The following is a 25,161-nucleotide window of genomic DNA, read 5'->3' on the forward strand; positions in this document are numbered from 1 at the left end:
TTCTGCAAAGTGGGGCCATGCCAGTCCTGGGCCCTTGGAAGTAGGCCTAAGGTGATCTGCCAGTCTCTGTGGATCCTGAGGAACTGACGCATCTCCTCTGCAGTGCAGCACAACCTTGGGCAGAACTGACCCATCACTGACACATCGTCACCGATGCATGGCTCTTCTCCGTCGCAAAGCCCTGCATTGCGTAGCTGTCCTCCGCCTCATTGGAATGTCCGCCACGCAGCACATCCTCGGTGCAGGCCCTTGTATACCTCATCGATGGCAGCCTCGATGACGATGTAGGACCCCACATCACAGCCTCGCACTTCCTCGAAACGACACATTGGCTCAACTCCACAATGCATCCGCGATGGTGAACTTCACATTGCAAGCCCCTCTCGACAGAATCCTCAATAATAACTCAGGACCTTGTATCGCAGCTTCGCTGCATCTCAGAACCGATGCATGTCTTCGGCTGCACAATGAATCTTCGAAGCAGATACTCACAGCGCTCCACGAACCAGGATTTAAGGTACTTTGTTCAGCGGCCCTAACTGGGTCCCTTTAGCTGGCCTGCGATCTATTGCGGTAGGCCTGAACTTGTGACTTATCCCAGGCTGGTGCAACGAAATATCCAGAGTTGGCACTTTGTGCTTTTTGGCACTATTTTCACTGAAATCCTTAAATGTGCATGTCTCCAGTTATACTAATTGGATTTTTATTGTTTTAGTCTTGTTTTATTTAATAAAATGTGTCTAATGTTCTAATCTGGTGTGGGATCCTTTTTGTGCGGTATTTTCACTTTACTGCTGTTTGAAATGTTCAATGAATACTTTACACATTGCCTCTAGGTTAAGCCTGAATGCTACCAGAGGGTGGCGCACAGGTTAATTTAGGGTTGTCTTGTGCCTCACCCTGACAAGGATTGTGGTTGCTGCTTGATCAGAGTTCACACCTCAGTCAACCAACAGCCCAATTTCACTCCCTGTTTGCCCTAATGCAAACCGGTCTAAAGTTCAGTGTGCCAGGGCATGTCCAAGAGGGCAAAAGTCTTCGGCTACTCTAAACTTGGGCTCTGAGGGTTGGGGTGTTTGTGGGGGGGGGGGAGTGCACTATGGTAATCCTAGTGTCCTCCCACATCTAACACAATAATCCAGATTATAGCAGGTACTATACTCACAACAAACCCATAAACAGACAGCTGGTAAGACAAAAGTAAGGTTCTTCAGCAACCATACAGTGGATACACAAGAAATGTCTCTTTCTTGGAGCTGGCAGAGGTTTATGCTAATTAGCCTTCTAACTGTTCAGGTAGGTAAAGACTAACTTTGCAAAAGTTACTTTTCCTTAATATTTATTAGAAATCTGACTACCACCAAATTGGATTCTTTATACCTGTTAAAAAATAGTTGTTTAATTATTTTCATAGCTGGTCCCTTTCCTGAGTTAGCAGTATTAGTATTTCAATCTGTACTCTGGTTTTCTAAATGATACAGCTACGACTGCCACATTGAAAGCATCGTTTTGGACCTTATCACTATCAATCAATCAATCTGGGTTTTTTAAAGTGTGCTACTCACCCGTGAGCGTCTCAAGGCACTGGGGGTGGGGTGTAGCTCTGGTTTCAGTCAAAGAGCCAAGTCTTGAGGTTCTTCATGAACAGATGCAGGGTCGGGGAGCGTCTGATGTTCACTGGGAGCTGGTTCCAGGTCTTGGTTGCAATGTAGGAGAAGGCTCTTCCGCCTGCTCGGCTTCTGTGGATGTCTCTGCTAGGGCGAGGTCGGCAGAGCGGAGGTTCCTCATGGGTAAATGGAAGGAGACACTCTCGTTGAGGTATTTGGGACCGATGTTGTGGAGGGATTTGTAGGCGTGGGTGAGCAGTTTGATGGTGACTCTCTTCTTGACGGGGAGTCAGTGGAGGTCTCGCAGGTGTTGGGTCATGTGTTCTTGTCTTGGTGTCCCGAGGACGAGTCTGGCTGCGGTGTTCTGGATGGTTTGGAGCTTGTGTAGGAGAGTTCTGTTGATTCCTGCGTAGAGGGCATTGCCGTAGTCCAGCCTGCTGGTGATGAGCGCATGGGTGACAGTCCTCCTGCATTCATGGGGAATCCATTTGAAGGTCTTGCGGAGGGCGCAAAGGCAGTTGAAACCGGAGGAGGCGACAGAGTTTATCTGGCAGGTCATGGTGAGGGATGAGTCTAGGATGATGCCAAGGTTCCGGGCGTGGTCGGTAGGGGTGGGTGAGTTACCGAGGGCGGAGGGCCACCAGGTGTTGTCCCAGGTGGAGGTGGAGGGTCCAAGGATGAGGACTTCCGTCTGCTCCGAGTTGAGCTTCAGGCAGCTATCCTTCATCCAGGCTGCGACGTCCTTCATTCCTTCCTGGAAGCAGAGTCTGGTGTCTTCGGGGTTCTTAGTGAGGGAGAGGATGTGCTGGGTGTCGTCGGAGTAGGATACTATGCTGAGCCCATGCTGTCTGACAATGGTGGCGAGGGGGACCATGTAGATGTTGAAAAGTGTGGGGCTGAGGGATGATCCTTGGGGTACTCCGCAGTTGATCTCTGTGGGTTCGGAGAGGAAGGGGGTAGTCTGATCCTCTGGGTTCTGCCGGAGAGAAAGGATTGGATCCAGTTGAGGCGGTTCCTTTTATCCCAGCGTCGTGAGGTCTGGGTGCAAGAGCAGATGTGAGATGGTGTCGAAGGCTGCGGAGAGGTCTAGTAGGATGAGGGCCGCAGTGTGTCCTTGGTCCTTGGTCGAGTAGCATGCGGATGTCATCAGTGGCGGCGAGGAGGGCAGTCTCGGTGCTGTGGTTGCTGTGGAATTCCGACCGGGAGGCGCCTAGGATGGCGTTCTCTTCGATGAAGGTGGTCAGCTGGGCGTTCAAGAGTCTCTCGGTGACTTTGGCAGTGAAGGGGAGGAGAGAGATGGGTCGTATTTTTTCAGGTCTGTAGGAATATGATAATATTAATTGCCAACATGTACCACTTTTAAATACCATGCACCATGCCATGTGGGCTAGAAGGCTTGCATAGCGGTGACATTAATATTTAAAAGGGAGGTTTTGACCTGTCAAAATGGTTTATTTTGGCCAGTCGAATTACAGTTTTTTCACTGTTACAGTCAGGGTACAACGGTAGGCCTGAAGTCGTGTTTCTACTGCCACTATAGTGAATGGCATAATAGGTGCTGCATTCCACTAGTGGCATTTAAATTCCAGGCCCTGGGTACCATTTGTACCATATACTAGGGACTTTTAGGCAGGATAAATAAGCCAATTAGGAGTATGCCAATTTAACCAAGGAGGAGTACAGCACTTTACTACTGGTTAGCAGGGGTACAGTGCACAGAGTTCTAAACCCAGCAACAAGAAAAGGGGCCCTCAAAGTGATAAAAAACACAATGACGATGCAAGATTATGTGGTCCCATTGGCATTTCAATACATCCATCAGATATGATTTGGAGCAACAACAAATGTCATGATTTACATCATCCAACGATCATGCATGTCAGCAGATATAAGGGAATTCTCAAGTCCCATGCCCTTACTGCCTTGGAATTTGTTTACTATTCACTATCCACAAATAAACAGGGAGCCGCTTTTTGCACCTTTTCTTGTTATTTGGCACTATTCACTGATGGCTGCCTATAGCTTTTGCCTTTTCTTACCTTCTGGAGATTGTGTAAATGTAAATGTTTGGCCCAATCAACATTACCTATGCAATTTGTGCCTGAGGCTCCAAAGCAAAACCGAGAAAGGTTGGCTGATGGAAGTTGCAAGGTTTGAAGCAGGAGGAGGGTTAAACTACAAAGAAAGCACCATGATCAGTCAAAGATCAACAGAAAGTAAAAATCGTCAGTTCTCATAAAGTCTTCCAACAGGGCTCCTCCTACATAGTGAACTTTAAGATGTTTTACTGGACACACAATAGCAAGAACGTTTATATCTGCTTGCCAAATTCTTGCAACTTCTTAAAAGAGTGATTATTAAACATTGTCCACCAATGCTCTGCACTTGTTGAGGCTAGTCTCAGATAATGTAGATGAGTAGCATTCAGATCTAAGGTTGTCAGGCAGTTTCTAGGCTGAAATTCGAGCAACACTATTAAATGTCTTTCCATCTTTAATGGGAGGTTATTTATGAGCTGTTAACATGTCAACAACAAGATGCTGGACAGTGATCCTTTGTTTTCTTGTAAGCAGAAAAACTGCAAAATAAAGGCATCTGTTGTTGAGCCAAGGCTACTGGGACAATCGGATTTGTGTCTAGTAATACAGTTATCGCTTATATAATGTTCTTCTACAAGATACTCTAAAGTGCAAACCCTAATGCCTGCATTTCACATAAATGTTACTAAAGATCTATATTCCAAAAACACTTGACGTCCTTCTGGAGTTCCTGAATTTGTGGTTCAGTGCAATAGCTCAATAACTTAATTTGAGCCAGAGGTTGCTTGTGGGGGCCAATGGCACTCATTTTTGGGGGCCCGCACTTATTTCCTCTGATCAGATATTTCCGGAGAGCATGAGAGGGAAAAACACACATACAGGAAATAAGGAAGGAGAGAAAGACGGAAAACCGTCATCAAGGGAGAAAGCAGGAACCTGCAGCAAGAGTGAAATTAAGGGTTGGTCAGTTTCTGGCACTGTCTTAAATAGACCTGAGGTGAATTCCAGACGATGCAGTTGTGGTATTCGGCCCGCTCACATTTTTTAACGCCGACGGAGCTTCTTAACAGCGCTTTGGGAACTGGCGCTCATTATTTTACAAATTTTGCACTGACTGAATACTTGAGTGATTTGAGTCTGAGGAAATAATGCAAGTCTGTATGAATGAAGATAGTCATGCATTAGCATTATATTGTACAGTTTAGCAGAATTGCTACCCATTCCTGGTAGGGACCATAGAGGGAATTTGTAAACCAAAAAAAACAAAAAAAAACTCCGAAGAGTGAGACAGTCATAAGGAAAATGAGGAATTTTCAGAGCCATCTATACTGTTTGTATTGGACAGAACGCACATGGACTGGTCAACCAATGAATGAATGGATGAGTGAATGAATACTTTATTAAGTGTGCAGTTACTTAAAACCGTTGCACCAATCATTAAAACAAATTCATGTTGGCATTAAAATTCAATAGGCGAAGTACTTATGCAAAATAAAAGAAGTTAAAATACAATCCGGGTGACGCAGTGGGCTAAAATTTAATTTTTAGAGCGTACACAGTGCCGGACTTGCCGTAGCGGGCACCGGGCAATCCCCCTGTGCGCCGCACGGGTGGGGACCAGTTTTGGGCCCCTGGGGGCCGTTTAGCTGCAAAATCGGCCCTGTAACAAAATCGGCTGTAAACCGGCCCTGGCAAAGAGCTCGGCGGCACCCCCAACCGGAGGGGGGTGGGTGGGGGGGGGCCGAGCACTTTGCCAGGGCCGGTTTTGGTTCCCAGTCCGGCCCTGAGCGTACATAACGTCCTTGCATAGAAGTCTTTAATACCTTTATAGCAAAGTGGCAGTGCAAGAAATGTTGTTCTTATGATAACAAGAATCAGACCAGAGTTCAGCTTAGGAGTTCTGTAGTACTGCAGTCCTTTCTGATCAACCAATTATTCAATTAATATTCGTTGATTGGCTTGTAAAAGTAAATCATAAAAGGTACAACATTCATGAAAGAATATAGCAAACACATACTAAGGTGAAATAGCATTGAATCACGTAGTTTAGCTGAAGACTTTTGAAAACAACCAATAGCAGTGCACAAAGCGATGGGTTCGATGACAGCTGTATAAACGTCACTGCCGGCTTACAACTAATAAAACCAACATCTTAAAGCAAAGGTACATGGTAACTCCCAAGCATCAATTCATAAAAAACACAGAAAAGAAAACGTATCAGTGATTGGGTAGAGTTCTCCTCACCAGGACAACAACATACTAAATCAGCACGTACCCAGCCTCTAGGGAAAATATGTTGATGGTGGATAACACCCAACCTAAAAATTAATAGCTATCTCTACCTTAAATTAGTAACTAACGATAAATAGCATTCCACCACACGGGGATTCTCTGGGATTTTTCACCATTGCATAGTAGTTGGCAGTATGCTTTAGGAGCACAATAGATTCTCTCTGGAAACACCTGCAAAAGCCATTCTTGGGCCCCAGACAATCCCTTTAGAACCGTCCCAAATCAAATACCTTGGGATACAATTTAGGAACAATCTGAAAGACACAAGAAAACTAGCTGAAGATAGCCTCCTCCAAAAAGTTAAAGAACTGCTTTTTACATGTACATCTAAATTCATGACCTGGTGTGGACAAGTGGAATCTATCAAGATGATGATCACCCACAAATTAACTTTATCACCTCCATCCTACCTTTTCAACTCTCAACCAACTTCATCAAAAACAGAGTTTTTTTCTTTTTTTTAAACGTTTTTATTAACATTTTCCGTTAATTGGTACATATTACTGCATACGGAGGTATAGAAATAATGCATGTCATTACGATTAATCTTATACACATTGAATACATCTACGTGTTCTTCAGTACAGTTTCCCCCACGTTCCTAGTGACACTGCGATGTGAATTGGCCGAGACAGCATAGCCCCCCCGGTCTGTAAAATTATTTGCTGACATCAGACACCGACTCAATCCTAGGCGGATCACAAATGTTGCGCAAGACTGCTTCCCAATATGGTTTGATCTCCAGGCAATCACACAGTATGTGGTAAAAGGTACCCAGCCCCCCACACTGCCGTAGACAGAATGGTGTGTCAGCGCATCCCATGCGGTGCATAGTCGTTCATGTGTAGTAGATTCGATGGAGAATTTTAATTTGCACTAACTTTAATTTAGAGGGGATTGCTACCTCTCTCGGAGACAAAAGTGCTTCCTGCCAGTCTGTCTCGTCCCGTTCCCCTATGTCGGTCTGCCCTCTGTCCCTGAGGGTTTTTGTGGGGTCCGGTTGGTTATTTATAATTTTGCGGTATGTATGAGAAATCGCTTTTTTCATCATGTGGTCTGTCAATAATCTATCCTATAGTGGTGAGGCCTCTGGGAGCTCAGTATCCGGCAGGATCAGTTTCGTAAGCGCGTGGCTAATCTGCATGTAATGGAAAGTTTCCGTCTGTGCCATCCCATATGTTTCCTGGAGCTGGGTGAATGGAATGATCTTACCCCTCTTCCACAAATCCCCAACACAGGAGATACCAATTAGGTCCCATTGTTTAAATCTCTTGGTGTTGCATAATTTTCCTAAGCGTCAGGTTTCCCACAGCAGTGTGGCTTGTGTCAGTACCCTTTCCCAGCCAAGCGCACAGAGTGTAGTGAACCATATTCGTACGGTGTGTGCCACTGTCCCCATGAGGCTTGGTCCCCGATGTTTATTATAAGCGCTCCCATGATGCTACCCCACCGAGGACATACCTGTCCATACGGAATGCCGGTTCCTCTTGTGGAGCCATTGGGTTTATCACGGTGAGTTGTGATGCCCAATAGTATACTTTTATGTTTGGAAGGGCGATTCCGCCATCGTACCAGCTCTTTACCAATTTATGTATTGCTATACTGGCGGGCTTCCTATCCCAAAGGAGATTGCTGACTTTGGTTTCAATGGCTTTAAAATAGTTGGGGGGAACCCCAAAAGGGGTATTTTGCAGGGCACATAGGAACCTAGGGAGCGCCTTCATTTTCGCCAGTGCTTCACATCCCGTCGGAAACTACCCAAGGGTTCCAGGAGATTTTTTTCAGTGAACTGCTCAGGGTGTGATGCTATATATAACCCTAGATATTTAAACACACTTTCCGCAATCTGTATCTCACAGTTTCTAGGTAGTCGTGTAGGAGGGCCCTTAAGCACATACAACAGTGATTTCACCCAGTTAATGGAATATCCTGAAACTGTACCATATGCAGCGCAAATGTCTATAAGGCAATTAATGGAGCGTGCGGGGGATGCCATGTACAATAGCACATCGTCCGCATATAAGGAAATGCGGTCTTCCCATCCCTCCACCCACTTGAGCCCTACAATTACCGGATCCTGTCTTAACCAACCCGCCAATGGCTCGAGCACCAGCGCAAACAAGAGCGGTGACAAGGGGCAGCCTTGTCTAGTCCCCCTGCCCAAGGGGAAGTCTGCCAAGATGTGGAAAAACAGAGTTCTTGATATCTGATTTCCTGTGGAATGGTAAGCAAGGTAGAATCTCCCTCAACAAATTAAAAATGAGCAAACTTGAAGGCAGTCTCAATATACTTAACTTTTATAAATAACAACTATTCCAACGATAAACTCTTATGGCTACACATCAAAGAGCACCTTGCAAAACCATTCTCTCTGATCTCGATACTAACAATGAACATCATTCCCAACTCATTATCAAGGACACCATCTCAGCCATCAAAGTCCTCGACAAAAAACTCTCTAACTAAATCCAACAATCAGAGTATGCATTCCATTGAGGCAACAAAAAAATCACGGTAGAAGGGAAGTCTCCAATTTGGGAGAATTGGGCAGATAAGAACATACTATGCATCAAAAACCTTGGTTACTCAGTTTGCCCAACTACAGGCCAACCATAACCTAAACAACATTGACTTTTACAACTTCTTAAAACTCAAGGTTGCTATAAATAAATGCAATAGACCACACAAATCAGATCTCATCAACCTCATCAACTTCCTTACAAAGCTGTCCAGTCTACCTCATGCAGCAGCTAAAAGTTACAGAATACTAAACTCCAGCAAAGCTAATAATAGGTTAACATCAGAGATCCAAAATAAATGAAGAAGTCCTCCTACCACAATTTGCCCCACGGTTGTATTTGACAACTCCTGGAAAAACATTTTGGAAATTCTCCCTAAGTAACAAAGTATCTCCTATTCTCCCCCAATGCAAATTCTGGACACTACATAAGGCCTACTGGGCACCTAAAAAACTCTTTGAGATGGGCCTTCTAGATTCCGACCAATGCTGGAATTGTCACGAAGCATCAGGCTCTCTCAATCATATGATCTTTCATGGTATGACGTTCAGAACATTCTGAGAAGAAATCCAAAACAAAATACAATCAATCTTTGATTATGGAAATCCCCCTTAACTTCCACGCAGTGACTCATTGTTCCTAGTACTTTGACACCCAACTCTCATTATATAATTTAAAAGACAATCTTGCAATATTCCATGAGAGTTGCTTAATTTGTGCACTATCAGTATAATTATCAGGAAGGTGACTGCTACATTCATTATAGAGCCACAAATGGGAAGGGAAAGTTTAACATTGGGCACAGAGATGAAGCAGCTAGAAGGATAGGAAATTCAGGGCCACAAGTACAAACAAATCTGTTTACAACTTTCTAATTGTTAATCATTGCGATTTGCAATTAGAAAGTCGCAAACAGCGATGTACTAATGTGTCTCAGACACATTTAGCGATTCCCAGTCAGTCGCAAATGGACATTCCTCATCCATAGTCATCAGGTTGGTCGCAATTTGCGACCCATTAGGCATCGCTAAAAACACAGGGATGGTGGCCTACTGGGGACAGCAGACCACCATGTCTGTGTTTGCTTCTAAATAAATTAAAACATTTTTTTTAATGCAGCCTTTTTTCCTTAAAGGAAAATGGGATGTGTTTCAGAAAGAAAAATGAGACGTTTTAGTCACCTTTTTTAAGAGTAGGCAGTTGTCTGTGGGACAACTGCCTGCTCTTAAAAAGGGTTTATGCAACCATTTACAAAGGAGGAGTCCCCTGGGGACCTCTTCCTGTTTGTGACTTGGAAAAGGCGGCAAAATGCAAATGATTTACGACCGCATGCCGGTCGCAAAACATACATACATCCCACTGCGACTCGCTGTTAGGAAGGGATGCCCTTAACACACTACTTCCTATTACCAACTCGCAAAGCCTATTTTTCAATTCAGTAATAGGTTACTGACTCGCAAAATAGGATTAGTACATGTCAAAAGGCTATTTAGCGGTTGCAAACAGCCCGATTCTCCATTTGTGACTGCTAATAACTTTTGTACATGTGGCCCCAAGTCATTATCATCTATAGCACTATGAACAGAATATTGGATCTGAGTTAAAAGCGAGAAATGTGGATAGGGCATATGCAGAAACATTAGTTTCACAGTAAAACAAAATGACTGAGGACAAGAGTATGATGGTCTGTGTAAGTAACCTAATGGGAGAGCATTGCTAATGCAATTGGAGTTTCTGAAATAGTTACCATTAACGTATAACACCAGCAAAAGAACTCTGTTTATAAAATTTGATCACAGCACAATTCCTATTGTAATACTCGGGAGGGGGGCTAACCCAGGCAATAAGTCTAACAAATAAAATCTAGCCTTACAGTGGCAGATTATTGACTCTGTTAAGAAGTTAGTATACCACCTTATTTTTACATTTAGTAAAGGTCTCTGTATGTTTGTTAAAACCATAACATAAAGACAAGCATCCAGGGGAAGATTAAAAATAAGTAGAACAGGACACGCGCGTGTCACCATTCAAGATGGCCGCCTGAACTTAGAGCTCTGCGCTACGTCAGGAGATCTCCTGAGTTATTTTGCTGTCCCAGTGCCGTTTTCTGGGTCTAATGGGGAGTTCTCTGAAACGGAAGTCCCCTTGATCATGAGGCTGTGTTTTGGACCCCTTTGTCAATGCTGGTGAGGTGAAACATCATGGGATACCTTTTCTGACTTCACGGCCACCATTTTGCCTTCTTTCCTGACTGGATTTTTTGCTTTCAGCTGCGCTAAGGGCATATGGTACTGTTACTACACATTTGCCTTTGAGTCTTGCATATTTACTATACAGCATCTTGCTCCAGCTGTTTTTTAGGGGCATTTTTCTTGTCACAGGTACTTTTCTTGTTATCATTATGAAAGAGAGAGCAAGCTTATTTATTCACCTATCACGCTGGATTGACAGTAACTTCCTATTTCAAGGGCAGATCCAAACACCTGTTACACTCTACCAAAAAGGCTACTACTGGTCTATCTGTGACGCACTCCGCTTCTGTGGCACCTCTTATGGATAACTTACACAACTCTGTCAGCATGGTTTACTCTAATTCTTCCAGAGCAGCTTCTTCATCCATTGTGCCTTCAAAATTAAACTCACCCTCATCCACTAATAAAAGACTCAAACAAGACCCACCTTCTCCACGAAGCCTGCTTCGCCAGTGTCCTTAGACACTGTTCTAGAGGAAATACGTGTTTTACGCCCATTTATTGAGTAAACCAATACACGCCTACAGGTATTGGACACTAAATGGTTTACGATTGACTCCATGTTCTCTACGGTGGAACAGCACGTCAGCGACCTTCAAGATTCTTCCACAAAAATCTCATCTCTGGAGAAGGAGGAGACCCTCTTGAAAAAATCTGCGGAGGATTTGGAGAACAGGGACAGGCACAATAATCTGCGTCTGTATGGTCTTCCTGAGGGTATCAAGGGAGATGACCCTGTGACCTTTAACTCCTTTCTTCCGAAGATCTTGGACCTTCCTGCCTCAACCTCTCTGAATATCCAGCGTGCCCACAGGTTGGGCCCTCGCCTCTCTTCTGCATCCGCCCTCTCAAGATGCCGTGGCGTGATTATTCTTTTCTTACAATTCACGGACCTTTTGCAAGTCCTTAATGCACCCAAACTTAAGAAGCATTTATTTGGTCAGGTTCTAAGGTGTTCTTATCCCAGGATGTATCGACAGCAACAGCGAAACGGCGGAAAGAATTTTTAGATCTCAGACGTTCCATGGGTGCCGGCTATGGTTTGTTCCAACCTTGCTTGTTCAAAGTAACTTTTCAAAACAACACCTCTAATTTTGAAGACCCTGCGGACCTTCAGAAATTTCGTCACCTTCATTCCACGTCCATCATGGATACAGCTGGTCCTTCTTCAATAACATGACTCTTATATGAAAATCTCTCAGATTTTTTAATTTTTGAATGACTCTTGTGAAGTTCATTCTAACCCTCACTAATCATTTTCTTTGCAGGTTATGTTCCGGTAGCCTTATCTGTTTATAATTGTCTTTTTTCTAACTTTTTGTTCTTTATCATTATTACAGATTGTTTTAACTTCCTCATACCCATTTCCGTTACCTTGTCTTCTTTTTCGATCTCCCGGCGTGGTTTGTCTCTCTTGTTGGTCGTGCGGTCTTTGTCGTTTGCCGCCAGTCCCAGTTTTTTACTGTTTCCCCTTCAGGTATGTACTACAGTCGTCATTGTTCTTCGTATGACATGTACTGTCTTCTCCTATTTTAGATCATATTTCTTCTTCTTCTTCGCTCCTCTTCTTTTCTCCACTTTCTCTCATTGTTTTCATTGGAGACTTTAATCTATAACCTTCTTTTTTCTTCTTCTTTCTTTGCATCAATATTGATCGTGTGATTCTATATTTAATTCATTTTTTTACATTGAAAGTTATCTCATGGAATGTAAAAGGTTTTATTAATCCTATAAAGAGGCAGAGAATACTATCCCATTTAGCTACATATAACCCTGACTTAGTTTTACTGCAAGAGACTCATTTGACAGAGTCAGAAGCTTTGAAACTTAAAAGGCAATGGGTGGGTTTTGTCTTAGTATCTCCCACTACCATGAAGAAAAATGGGGTAATTAGTCTAGTTCATAAATGTTTGAAATGTTCTGTTATTTCTAAGGAAACTGATTCAGAAGGTAGATGGTTATTAGTCAAGTTGCTCATTAATAATATTTCTCTTACAGTTTTTAATATTTATGGTCCAACTCAACCGGATTCTTCCTTTTGGCCTAATATCACAAAAAAATGCAATCAACAGAAAGACAATTTTTTTATTTTAGGTGGTGATTGAAACCAAGTTATGAACCCTTTCATTGATCGACAGTCCCAAGTCCGTTTCATACCCCACAAGACCCACAAAAAATTTCAAAACACAATATCACAGACTCATCTTGTAGATGCATGGAGACTCTCTCACCCTGACAACTCCGAATTCTCTTTTTTCTCTCCCCCACATGGCACTCTGACACGTTTGGACTATATGTTTCTTTCTTCTGCCTTAACACAGAACCTTATTTCCTCCTCAATTGAACCCATTGTCGTTTCTGATCATGCCCCGGTTGTTGCTGATTTCGTTTTGCTCCGCTCACATCCCAAGTCTTCTAGATGGAGGCTTAATAATTCCCTTCTGCAACATCCACTTTTCTCTCCCTCTTTCATTTCCTTTACAGAAGAATTTTTTACTTTGAATTCATCTCCTGATATCCTCCTTCACTGCTTTGGGACACTGTTAAGGCTACAGCTCGAGGCTTTGTTATAGATTATGTATCCAAGAAAAAGAAACATTTACTTAGTCAGCAAAAAACTTTGATAGCTAATATTGAAAGTCTACAGCATCATTTTTATACATCCTCATCTGAGTATTCCTTACAGGAACTTGTTCGTGCCAAACTCGACTTTAATAAAACAACTACTGATAATGCCTCTTCGGTCTTCTCTGAACGAGTGCTACGGGCGGCTGTAATAAAGCTGGCAAACTCCAGGCAAACTATCATAAATCTCGTAAAGAACTTGTTTTGATAGATTCTATTAATTCATCGGATGGGAAAACCCTTTTCAAAGACCAAGACATTTTAACTGAATTCATAGAATTTTACAAAACGTTATATCCCCCAGAATCCTCTCCACTCCCCTCTTCTATTGACTCATATCTTCATCAAGTTTCTCCCTCTTCTCATGTGGACCTTGACTTTAGCTCTCTAGATTCTAATCTGTCTATCCAAGAAATATCTCATTCCTTAAATCTCCTTAAAAAATAAAACACCAGGTCCTGATGGCTTTACGGTAGAATCTTTTCTACATTTTTCACATCTTTTTTCCCCAAATTTTTTACAACATTTTCAGTTTTTCCACACTAATGGTAAAGCACAGGGTACTTTCTTAGATGCTACAATCTGTTTAATCCATAAAGATGGCCATGATCCCAAACAGTCTAAAAACTATTGTCATATTTCTCTGGTAAACGTAGATTACAAACTACTTGCGCTACGTCTTGAACCTCTTCTCCTGAAACTGATTGGTTTAGAACAATGTGGTTTTGTTAAAGGTAGATTAACATCTGACAACTTTTGTTTATTTTTTAATGTTTTAAATAAGGCCTTATCTCTTTCATGACCTCTTGCTGCTGTCTCTATGTATTCAGAAAAGGCTTTTGATAGAGTTAATTGGTCCTTTTTAATTAAAGCTCTATATTTGCATGGTTTTGGTCCTAAATTAATTTCTTTGATATCTTTGTTTTATTCAGCTCCTAAAGCTTCTGTAGTAGTTAATGGTCTTGTATCTCAATCTTTCAACTTACACCATGGTGTACGTCAAGTTTGCCCTCTCGCGCCCCTCCTTTTTATTTTATCATTTGAACCCTTCTTATCACATATCCGCCATAATTCGTCCATTTTTGGTGATCAACATTTGAAATTATCTGCCTATGCGGATGATATCTTACTCTTTATAACTCATCCTGAAACCTCTATCCCTCCTCTTTGGCAAGAAATTTCAGATTTCACTCTTGTTTCAGGTTATGAAATAAACTCTGACAAGACAGAAATTCTTCCCGTCACCAAATTTTGTTTTAAGCAGCACTTTGATGCCACTGGTTTCCGTTTGAACAGCTCTAAAATCAAATACCTGGGCATTTGGTTTAACAACTCCATATTAGATTCAGTTTGATTAGCTTCTAAATGGCTCCTTTCCGAAATCTTCCCCTTTACACCTTTATGGGTCTCAATTGAACGTTCTTTACTTACACCCTTTTCTTTCAAGGAAGTCCTTGCTTTCTCAACAAAGGTCAATATTACCTCTCTTTCGTTATTTAAACTCACTTGTTCATTATTAAAGCCTCATTATCGATTGGAGATTATCTCTAGGACTACTTTCCTTCAGTCTCTGCTTTGGTAAAATCGTCTCATTATCTTCAATAACAGACCTCTTTTTGGAAATCCTGGAGACCTAGGGAAATTATATGGGTTCAGGATTTGTTTGATGGTTTATCTCCATGCTCATTCCCTCAATTTCTAGAACCCTTTAAATGCCCTCGCTCCTTCTGGCACAAATGTTCTACTCTTATGGCAATAATTGTAGATGTTTTTTATTCTCTACCCTCTACTGAACTCATTCCCATAGCAGATCCTCTACTCAGAATATTAACTACATTTCACAAAGCTTCCTTGATAAATAAACTTCTTCAATCCCCTGATCCTGTTCGCTCTAAATCTCAAATAGAAACTGCTTTGGAAACGGATTTGGGTTGTGTTTGGAGCATAGATCTTTGGAACAAACTCTGGGGTAGGTCTTTGAAGACCTCCAGATCAGCCTCCACTACTCAGTCCATGTTCTTTGTTTATCACAGATTATATTATACGCCCTCATCTATAGCTAAGTTTACACACTCTAATGATGAGGCTTGCTGGTCCTGTCAATCTCCTTTGGCTGATATGATGCGCCTTCTTTGTCTTTGCCCGCTGTTGCTTCCTTCTGGAAGGATGTTTGGAAGCAGCTCTCAATTATTTTTAACCTACACACTCCTTTATCAAACATTAATCGCGTTATAGGTAGCTTGTCAGATTCATTGGGATTGTCTGTACATGAAAAGGGTTTATTTGATTTGATGTTGGCCTTAGCTTTCTAGCAGATCTCACTTATTTGGAAATGTTCAACTAAACTTTAGGTGAAGGCCTGGTGGAACAACGTTTGTCATTACCATAGATTAGATATTCAATTTGCTTCTTCTGTTAAACCATATGTAAATAGGATTTTATTTTGGTTATCATTAACCAATTATTTAACTAAGATTTCAATCTATGTATTACGTATCCGTTCTGAGAATTTCCATCCTCCATAGATCATTTTATCATTGTTTTTCTCCCCTACACTATCTTTATTCCCTTGTTCATTTATTGCATTTCCTATGTTTTGAATATTTACCTGCCTCTTGGATATGTTTCATATGTATATTATGCTTAATAAGTTGATTAGGTTTAATAAGTCTATATTTTACTCTCATGATCTTCAATTGTAGAATTGTAGTATATATCCCCTCTTTTCCTTTCCTACCTTCCCCCCTTTTCCATTTATTATTACTAAAATGTAAACAGCTTTCTACTCTGCTTTTTCGTCTGTTCATTTTTAGGTCTCGCCTGACTCAGCGCATGCGCTGGTCTGGCGAGACTTTTTGGGAGGGCTCAAAAAATGCTACCATGGCCAGCCTACAGCTACAGTGCATGTGCGCGGGCACGCGCTTAGGAGCAGAGGCTGTCAAACCTCGTCATGCTCATTAAGCGCCCGTGATCACTTTCACTTTCGCCCGCGATCACTTTCGCGGCGCCCCTTTGATGTTCTCGTTCAAAGAACATCAAACATCGAAGAACATGTTGTTATGTTAATGGTTTGCTGCGCCCGTTTGACTTACAATGTGCTTCCTCTTTCCACAAACTCGATGTTTCTGTTCCTTTATTTTGAGATGCTTTTAGTATTACTGTTTTGTGACTTAAAGAAGATTAAGGAAATGTTACTGTGAAACTGGACAACGTTGACAGTGTTTATTTCTGATCGCAGCGGCTGCTTCATGTCCATTGAACCGTTCAGGGAGTCCTTTCGTTGGCACTTTCATGAGGACATAATGAGGAAGCTGGAAACTTTTGGCACATTCTCTTTAAAAGCACAGCATGTTGGCGACTGGTTAATCAATTAGACCTATGTAGCGCTTTAGATCTCAAAGCTCTTTGGTGGGTGCAGCAGTTACAACTCATGAAATATGGGGTGCAACTCACAAGGAGGGGGCAGGTTTGAGTGCACATTGGCTGCAATCGAACTCTTAAGATGATGGGCTGTGTGTATACATTATCATCACTCTTCGCTAAGTGATCATGTTTGTTTTGTTGTTGTGTTAATGCTTTGCTGTGCCCGTTTGACTTACAACATGCTTTCTCTTTCCATAAACTCGATGTTTGTGTTCCTTTATTTTGAGATGCTTTTAGTATTAATGTCACACACACAATCACAACCACACACACAACCACAACCACACACACAACCACAACCACACGCACAACCACACACACAACCACACACACACAACCACACACAACCACACATACAACCACACACACACACACAACCACACACAACCACACCCACAACCACACACACACAACCACACACACAACCACACACACAACCACACACAACCACACACACAACCACACACACACAACCACAACCACACACACAACCACACACACAACCACACACACAACCACACACACACAACCACACCCAACCACACAACCACACACACAACCACACACACAACCACACACAAACACACACAACCACACAAACACACACACAACCACACACACACAACCACACACACAACCACACACACAACCACACACACAACCACAAACACACCCAAAACCACACACACACACAACCACACACACACAACCACACACACACAACCACACACACACAACCACACACACAACCACAACCACACACAACCACATGCACAACACACACAACCACAACCACACGCACAACCACACAACCACACACCCAACCACAACCACACACACAACCACACACACAACCACACACACAACCACACACACACAACCACACACACAACCACAACCACACACACAACCACACACACACACAACCACACACACACACAACCACACACACACACAACCACACACACACACAACCACACACACACACAACCACACACCCAACCACAACCAACCACACACACAACCACACCCACAGCCACACACACAACCACAGACACACACAACCACACACACAACCACACCCAACCACACACACAGCCACACACACAAGCACACACACAAGCACACACAACCACACACACAAGCACACACACAAGCACACACACAACCACAACTATACACACAACCACACACACACAACCACAACCACACACAACCACAAACACACAACCACACACACAACCACACATCCACACACACACTCACAACCGCACCTGCACCCACACCCACAACCACACCCACAACCACACCCACACCCACAACCATACCCACACACACAACCACACACACACACACAACCACACACACACACAACCACACACACACACAACCACACACACACAACCACACACAACCACACACACAACCACACACGCAACCACACACACAACCACACACACAACCACAAACACAACCACACCAAGCATTGGCATAGCCAATAGGTCTCGCCTTTCGGACCTTTATAAGTGTTTAGCCACGCAACAGTTGATGTGGTTGCACCAAGGATATTGTGCTGCATAACTAAATACTTAGAAGGTCCCAAAAGCGAGACCTATTGGCTATGCTAATGCTTGTTTTATTATACTATGAATATTTTGTTTTTTCATGGCCTAATCTTATGTAATTGTTACTTACTTAATAAAGCTTATTAAACACACAAAAACATAGGTAGAATAGCATTAGTATTAACAGGTGGAGACATACTGGGGATTAGCAAACACACTTGTGGTACAATTTGACAGGTATGAATATTGGGAGTAACAGATACAATGAGGAGTATCCTCCTGTGGCACATTAACAACAGAGTCAGGCAGTTTAGTTGATATGATTTTATTAAGCAAAACACTAAAAGTACCATGGATAAGCTTGGGATACATAGGAGCATTGACGATGGAAGACACGGACTTCTTGATGGCAGAGAGTCTGTCAAATAGATTGTCAAACTTAGGTGTCACTATAGATTCCAATTTAGATTGTAATTGAGAAACAGTAAGCACAGTCAAAAAACTGTGGTCAAAAGTCTTTCATTTTGTAAAATTGAGACAGGATTAGGTGCACAGAAGATGCTGATAGACAAAGACCTAGAAAGACAAGCCACACTGTCTTTTTTCAGCCCTACTCTGATGGCATGGTCTCGAAATGCAGCATAAAAAGATGATGGATGGAATGCTAAACATTGTCAAACATTTTCCCCAGTACAGAGATCTAGGCCTAAATCTATTGTTTTTTTGTTCACCATGCCATTCCAGTTTGGACCCCGCCATATGCAAATCAGTCCTGACCCTGCTCCCCATGGGAATAGTCCATCCCGAACTGACAGGCCAGGTCCTCCCTGGACCGGAAGCAAGCATCCTGGGACCGGTTTCGGGGTATCACCCCTCATCAGCCAGGCTAGCTTGAATTCAATGGCATAGTGAGCACAGGACCCACGTCTGGGCATACCCTTCCCACTTAGGGCGACTAAGTGTCAGAGCTTCCACACTCCACATACCTACCACTGAGGCTTGCAACCCACCCAAGCTATACTGACCTGTTACCGGTCAATGCCTGATAAGCCAACATCAGGGACACATGTTACAAGATAAGCAATCCTAGATCATGAGTGTATCCTTAAAAGAACTGGATGACAACCATAACACAACCATCGTCCCCTTGTATTACACACCTTTTCTTGGTGGCTTCAAGTCTCGTCTGTCAGTGGTTTGAAATGGTGTTCAAAAGAATAGCTCTGGTTCATTCTCCCTCACTGACCTTCCTAAATGATCTAAGAGTTTCTTCCCTCTCACTAATATGTTAACATGTATTGTCTGCTGACACCTGGTTTTGGGGATCTGTTAGTAGATGGGTATGTTATATGGTGTTGTTTTTCATCTGCTGATATGATAAGGCAAACAGTTATAACATCTTAACTATTATTCGAACGCTCTAGACACGGTGTACCCCTGTGCCACAATCAGAATAATAGTTAGAAAAAACAGAAGTGTCATGTGGCCTAGGTTTATAGTTGAAAGTAAAATATACTTACGGGCGGTCCTGGGGTGCCTGTTTCTCCCTTTTCACACTCACAGGTCTTACGGTTACACTGCAGAGTAAGTGAATGAACGAAATATTATACATTTCATTTACCATTTTAATTGGTACAGAAAATTACATAATAAAATCTAATACCATCAACAGTTCTACTCAAAAGATGAAAACACTTTTTTTTAATCCTTGAGCATATTTGGAACGTAGCAAACAAAAATACTGAGTAAATGATCAGAGGACAGAACTGGTTCTAAAATATTTTACTCATTTACCTTTTGATGTTAAAGGTAAATTGTGACAATATTATGCTACGAATAGCCCAAGACATGTTGCACTTTGCCACTTACGTGGAAAACTGCAATAAATAAAATATTGAAAAATCCTTTTCAAAGGTTACGAAATAAGTGTTTGATTCACAATCTTTGCATACAGAAGTGTCCATTATGTGGACAAAATTTACATTTATAGTCAGCACTTTTCTTAAAATAGAAAGCATTCCAGAGAGGCCACAGTGCGCATGCGTGCACGTGTTTGCATTGTGAAGCACCCGCCACTGTTTTGGCTGTTTCACCTGACGCTTCCTACATTGCCGATGGCCATTGCAGGACGGTAAAGTAAAATCAAATAAAAAAGCGTGTGAGAGCGCCAATGCTAATAAACAATAACAAACCCATTAGTTCGGCATTCACCTTTTAAGACTAGACCTATTGCCTTGCCAAGGCTTGATAATTCAGAGATTCTAGTTTTCTGCCTCTGTTCAGGTTATTTATGCCGCACCGGGCCTCATCCTTTGCAGCACAATGCTGGGTATTTCTAAATGTGCAGTTGTGCCTGCACAATGAATGTCCTGACGTATTTAAACCAGTCCATGTGCTGTTCCCCTCTATCACATGATGACGGTCGATGGGTACTCTAGGAACGGCTCACAAACTCAGCACCCCCGACAGCCCTCTGTATCCTGACCATGCAGCTTCTTTTTCCACTTTGCATCCTTTCAGTGACACCCTCTCCGCTTGGAATTAGTGGAGGTGATCTGGTTTTCAAACGTACCCCCATGTCCATACATACTTTTAAATGGCTTTCCACAGCCTTTGCCCTCGCCAAAATCAATATATTACGTTTTTTGGGAGACAGATGTGCCGTGCCCCCTCCAATTCAATCCTGCCTTGAAAGACATGTATAAAGTGGCAAACTTCGAGAAAATGATTTATAAGCTGAATGATAACTTGCAACAATATGATTGATTTGGGGTCATTTTCTGGATCTATGACAGCTTTAACATTGCTCCCATATATATATGTAGAAATATAACTACTTAGGGTGTTTTGTTCGCGTTGCATAGTCAAAGGATATGTTGCCTTCCAGCACGAAGATTCCCACTGAGGCCTCTCTGTGCTCCGCTTGACATTTCCAGCCCTGCCTACATAGAACACTTGATTTTTTTTAAAGTGTACACTGGCCCATTATGTAGCTCTAGCTTTGAAATGTCTCACTCACATCCCCCTCGCACACTCGCCATATGTAATACAGGCTCACAGAAGCCGCCACGAACATTGCTTCTTAAATGCCGTTTTCTTTAGCCTATGTACTGCATTTCTACGGGAGATGCTCTTTCCAACTGAAGTAATACAAATAAATAGATCACATAACTCCTAAGATTTTATAAATTTCAAAGGCTTGTAAAATGGGATGGACGAGCGACCTTTGACACTCGGGCAGCACCTGAGGCTGATAAGCATGTTTAATTCTCTTTTTATATAGTGGGCCCCTAGCCTTATAGCTCGTCAATTCCAGTTATATTGGCCAATTGAATTCACAATTCTGAGTTACTGACCAAAGCCAAAAGTAGAAGGTTTCAATAAAAATCCCCTTCCTGAGACTTTCAGCTAATGTACAACATCCTTGCAGTTCCCAGAAGCTTCTGTTTCCATCTCACCCGTGCTTAATTTGAACCGGGGGGGAGGGGACACAAGCACTCATTTTTGGAGACCTGAAAAAACGTCATAAAGTAAGAAAGGAGGAGCCTAAAATAGCGAGATAAAGGGTTAGGGGGTACCGAGCAGGGAATTAAAGAGGCCTGAGATGGATTCAAGAAACCGCAGTCTTGGTCTTGGGACCGCTAACATTTAATAGCGCCAACCGCGGGCTTCTAAGCAGAGCTTCAGAATACTGGCACAACCTTTACAAATCAAGCCCTGCATATCACTGGCATTCTCTGGTCTGGATGACTTGAAATTTGCTGTTAAAGGTGGAGGGAGGGGGAACCTCCTACTTGAGCACAGGCTCCTGCCCTTTCCATGGTATGTTCTTCAGTTGTTTGATTCCAGGAAACGCGGGACCGGGTTTAGGAAATTGCCCTAGTCTTGGGAGAGCAGTGTCTGTGTTTATGGTAACAGCAAGATGTCCTCGTGCCTCTACTGTGGCATCTGGTTGTAATCCAGGGAAGGATACCATAAGAGATCTATGAGTTACGATTGTTAGGCTGCAGCAGGCTGATGAAAAAGGCAGGTCGGGGCTCCCCGGGGTGGGGCACTCACACCAGGGTGCTGTTGAAGAGGAATGGTGGCCACAACCCATGGCGGGGCACCTCGAGGCCAGGACATCCCAGAGGATGTCGCTGAAAGGGAGGATGAAGTACTTGGTGCAGAAGCTGATGACCTGACTCCTTATTATTATTATTATTATTAATATGTTTCTTATATAGCGCCTGAATCGACCCCTGAAGGGGTATCTCCGCGCTTGCCTTGGGAACCCGTCTTGGCTTTTCCCTGTGAGATAGCCCCTACAGGGCATCCCCAAGGTGAAAGCCAGGCATCCCGCCGCGGGGGGCCGTTGTGGAGATTAAGCAAGCTTAATGCCCAGAGTTGCAGAGTGTGAACCCATGATTAGGTCAGGCACCGAAGCGAGAATTATCGAGTCCATGGACATTTGAGCTCAAGACCCTGCCGCGTCGGGAATTGAACACTGGTCCCAGGTCTGACCTCTGCTTCAGGGTCTGCCTGCTCTAACCAGTGAGCCACACCTCTCCTTGTGCTTGGCTACCTGCTGCAGGCTCAGAGCTGTAGGCTAACCCGGCCTGGTATTAATGACTGGGCAGAAAGAGGTGCCAACACAAGCTGAGGGTCATCGAGGCAAGGACTGCCAGTTCATCATTCAGGCTAGGCCAGCTCATGCACACCAGGGCGGCCGGGTGCTGTGGCGCTCGCGGGTGGACGACAAGGGTGACCATGACCAGGCAGTTCCTGACACCCAGGTGTGGGGTCCTTCTGGCACAGCACCACTTCCGCCTATGCGAGAGGGCAGACAGAGGCAAAAGGAGCAGCCTTCCATTATTGGAAAAATTGAGATTTTGCAAGGAGGGGCTGACCAGGGGATGCAGTCTTTACTCAGATGAGAATCTGTCTACTACATTCAAAAATGCAATTGTGGAACACATTTCTGGGCAAAAATATGAACGGGGGAACAAACGTCAGAGCCAGCACTGCAGTTTTTTCTGCTGGTTCTGGGCCGAGTCTCTGTGCTGGTGTGCTGATACTAGGAGTGTGGCAATGTTTACGTTTTTGTATGTTATACATAGATTTTTCACCTTTTATTGGCTGATTGTTGCAGTTGCTGACATTAGGACTCTGGGCGCTGTGAAACTGCCACTCAGTCTTACTGTGCACGTGCTCTACTCCTGAAAACACTGGTTATACTGCTTATATACCATCGCCTTATTTATCTTTCCAATAAGGCAAAGATGGGTTGGAGGAGGAAACGCATCCGTGGCATGGAAGTTAAATGTCATATATGTGCCAAGATGTATATTTAATCGCCCACTAGTATCTTTAAAAATGTATGACTCAAGGGAACACCGTTGTTATGTTATGTTATGTTATGCAGGTTTTTGTATAGCGTACGGCTACTCGAAAGAGTGTCCCGACGCTTTGGATTGCACACTAATCGCAGAAACACAACAGGGAAAATGAACAGAAACATAAAAAGAGGAAACCTGATAGGACCTGAAACTAAGAAGTGAAAAGCCAAGTTTTAAGCCCCTTCCTAAAGGCCAACAAGTTTGGGGTGCTACGCAGGGACACAGGCAATTTATTCCACAGCTGAGGCGCTAAACATTTAAAGGAGCGGCCACCGATGCGAGCTCTCTTCGCGCGGGGCACTACAGCAAAAAACAAGGCTTCAGACCTGAGCGATCTGGCCGGACGGTAAAAGGACAACCTTTCCTGGAGGTATTTTGCTCCAGATCTGTACAAGGCTTTGTGTGCCAGGGTGAGAGATTTAAAAACTATCCGCTTCCGGACAGGAAGCCAATGCAGAGCTTCCAAAAGGCCCGAGGCTCTGGCACGGCGAGGTAGTCCAAAAATAGCACGTGCTGCCGAATTCTGAACGACCTGTAGTCGTTTAAGCAGGTATTCTGGCAGGCCGAGATAGAGAACGTTGGAATAATCTATTCTCGAGCCTATCATCGCCTGCACCGTGATCTTCCTATGTTCCTCCGATAGCAAAGGAAGGAACTTGCGAAGCATCCGGAGTAAGCCGAAGCAGGTCCCTGTGAGACCGATTACCTGCGAACGTAGTGTGAGGCCATTGTCGATCTTAATCCCAAGGTTTTTCGCTACCTGGGACGAACTTGCTGGTGGAAACATGTTCTCAGGCCACCACACTTTCCAGTCCGGGTCCGAGCTGCACCCAAAGAAGAGGACCTCGGATTTATCCGAGTTGCACTTGAGGCTGTTATGATGGAACCACTGAAACACAGCCTCAAGGCAACCCTGGATCCTACCTCCATCGAAGTCCGCACCCCTCTCACAGGTGAAGAGGAGCTGGGTGTCATCGGCGTAAGAAACGATCTGGGCCCCGAAAGACTCCGCCAGGGCCGCCAGAGGGGTCATGAAGATATTAAATAGAGTCGGGCTCAGGACAGAGCCCTGAGGAACTCCGACACCCAATGGCGACATCTCGGCGGAGCAAGCAGAAGCCCAGACCGATTGTCGACGACCTGCCAGGAAAGATCGAAACCACTGGAGCACCGTCCCACAAAGACCAATCTCTGAGAGTCTAGCAAGCAGACCCTCATGGGGGACGGTGTCAAAGGCCGCCGACAGGTCTAACATCACCAGCATCGCTCTCCCACCCGAATCCAGCACCTCCTTTATCGCCTCCGAGACTTCCAAGAGGGCTGTTTCGGTGCTAAGATTGGCGCGAAAACCCGACTGGGTAGGGTGCAGTAGGTCGTGGGCCTCCAAGTAATCGGCAAGCACCCTATGCACGTGCTTTTCAATGACCTTCGCCAAAGCCGGCAGGAGCGAGATAGGTCTAT

The 25,161-nt window shown here is 43.7% G+C and overlaps 1 protein-coding gene across 1 annotated transcript in view; it reads right to left on the reverse strand.

Annotated features, from left to right (window-relative positions):
* COL28A1 (collagen type XXVIII alpha 1 chain) overlaps positions 1-25,161 on the reverse strand; it is a 688,108-nt gene that overhangs the window by 635,254 nt on the left and 27,693 nt on the right. Inside the window, exon 5 of the mRNA XM_085630877.1 lies at positions 19,843-19,899. Within this exon, the coding sequence (XP_085487003.1) occupies positions 19,843-19,899 (57 nt within the window). The remainder of the gene's footprint in view (positions 1-19,842; positions 19,900-25,161) is intronic.

Source organism: Triturus cristatus, chromosome 10 (genome assembly GCF_964204655.1).
Source record: "Triturus cristatus chromosome 10, aTriCri1.1, whole genome shotgun sequence".
In the NCBI taxonomy this organism is placed as follows: Eukaryota; Metazoa; Chordata; class Amphibia; order Caudata; family Salamandridae; genus Triturus; species Triturus cristatus.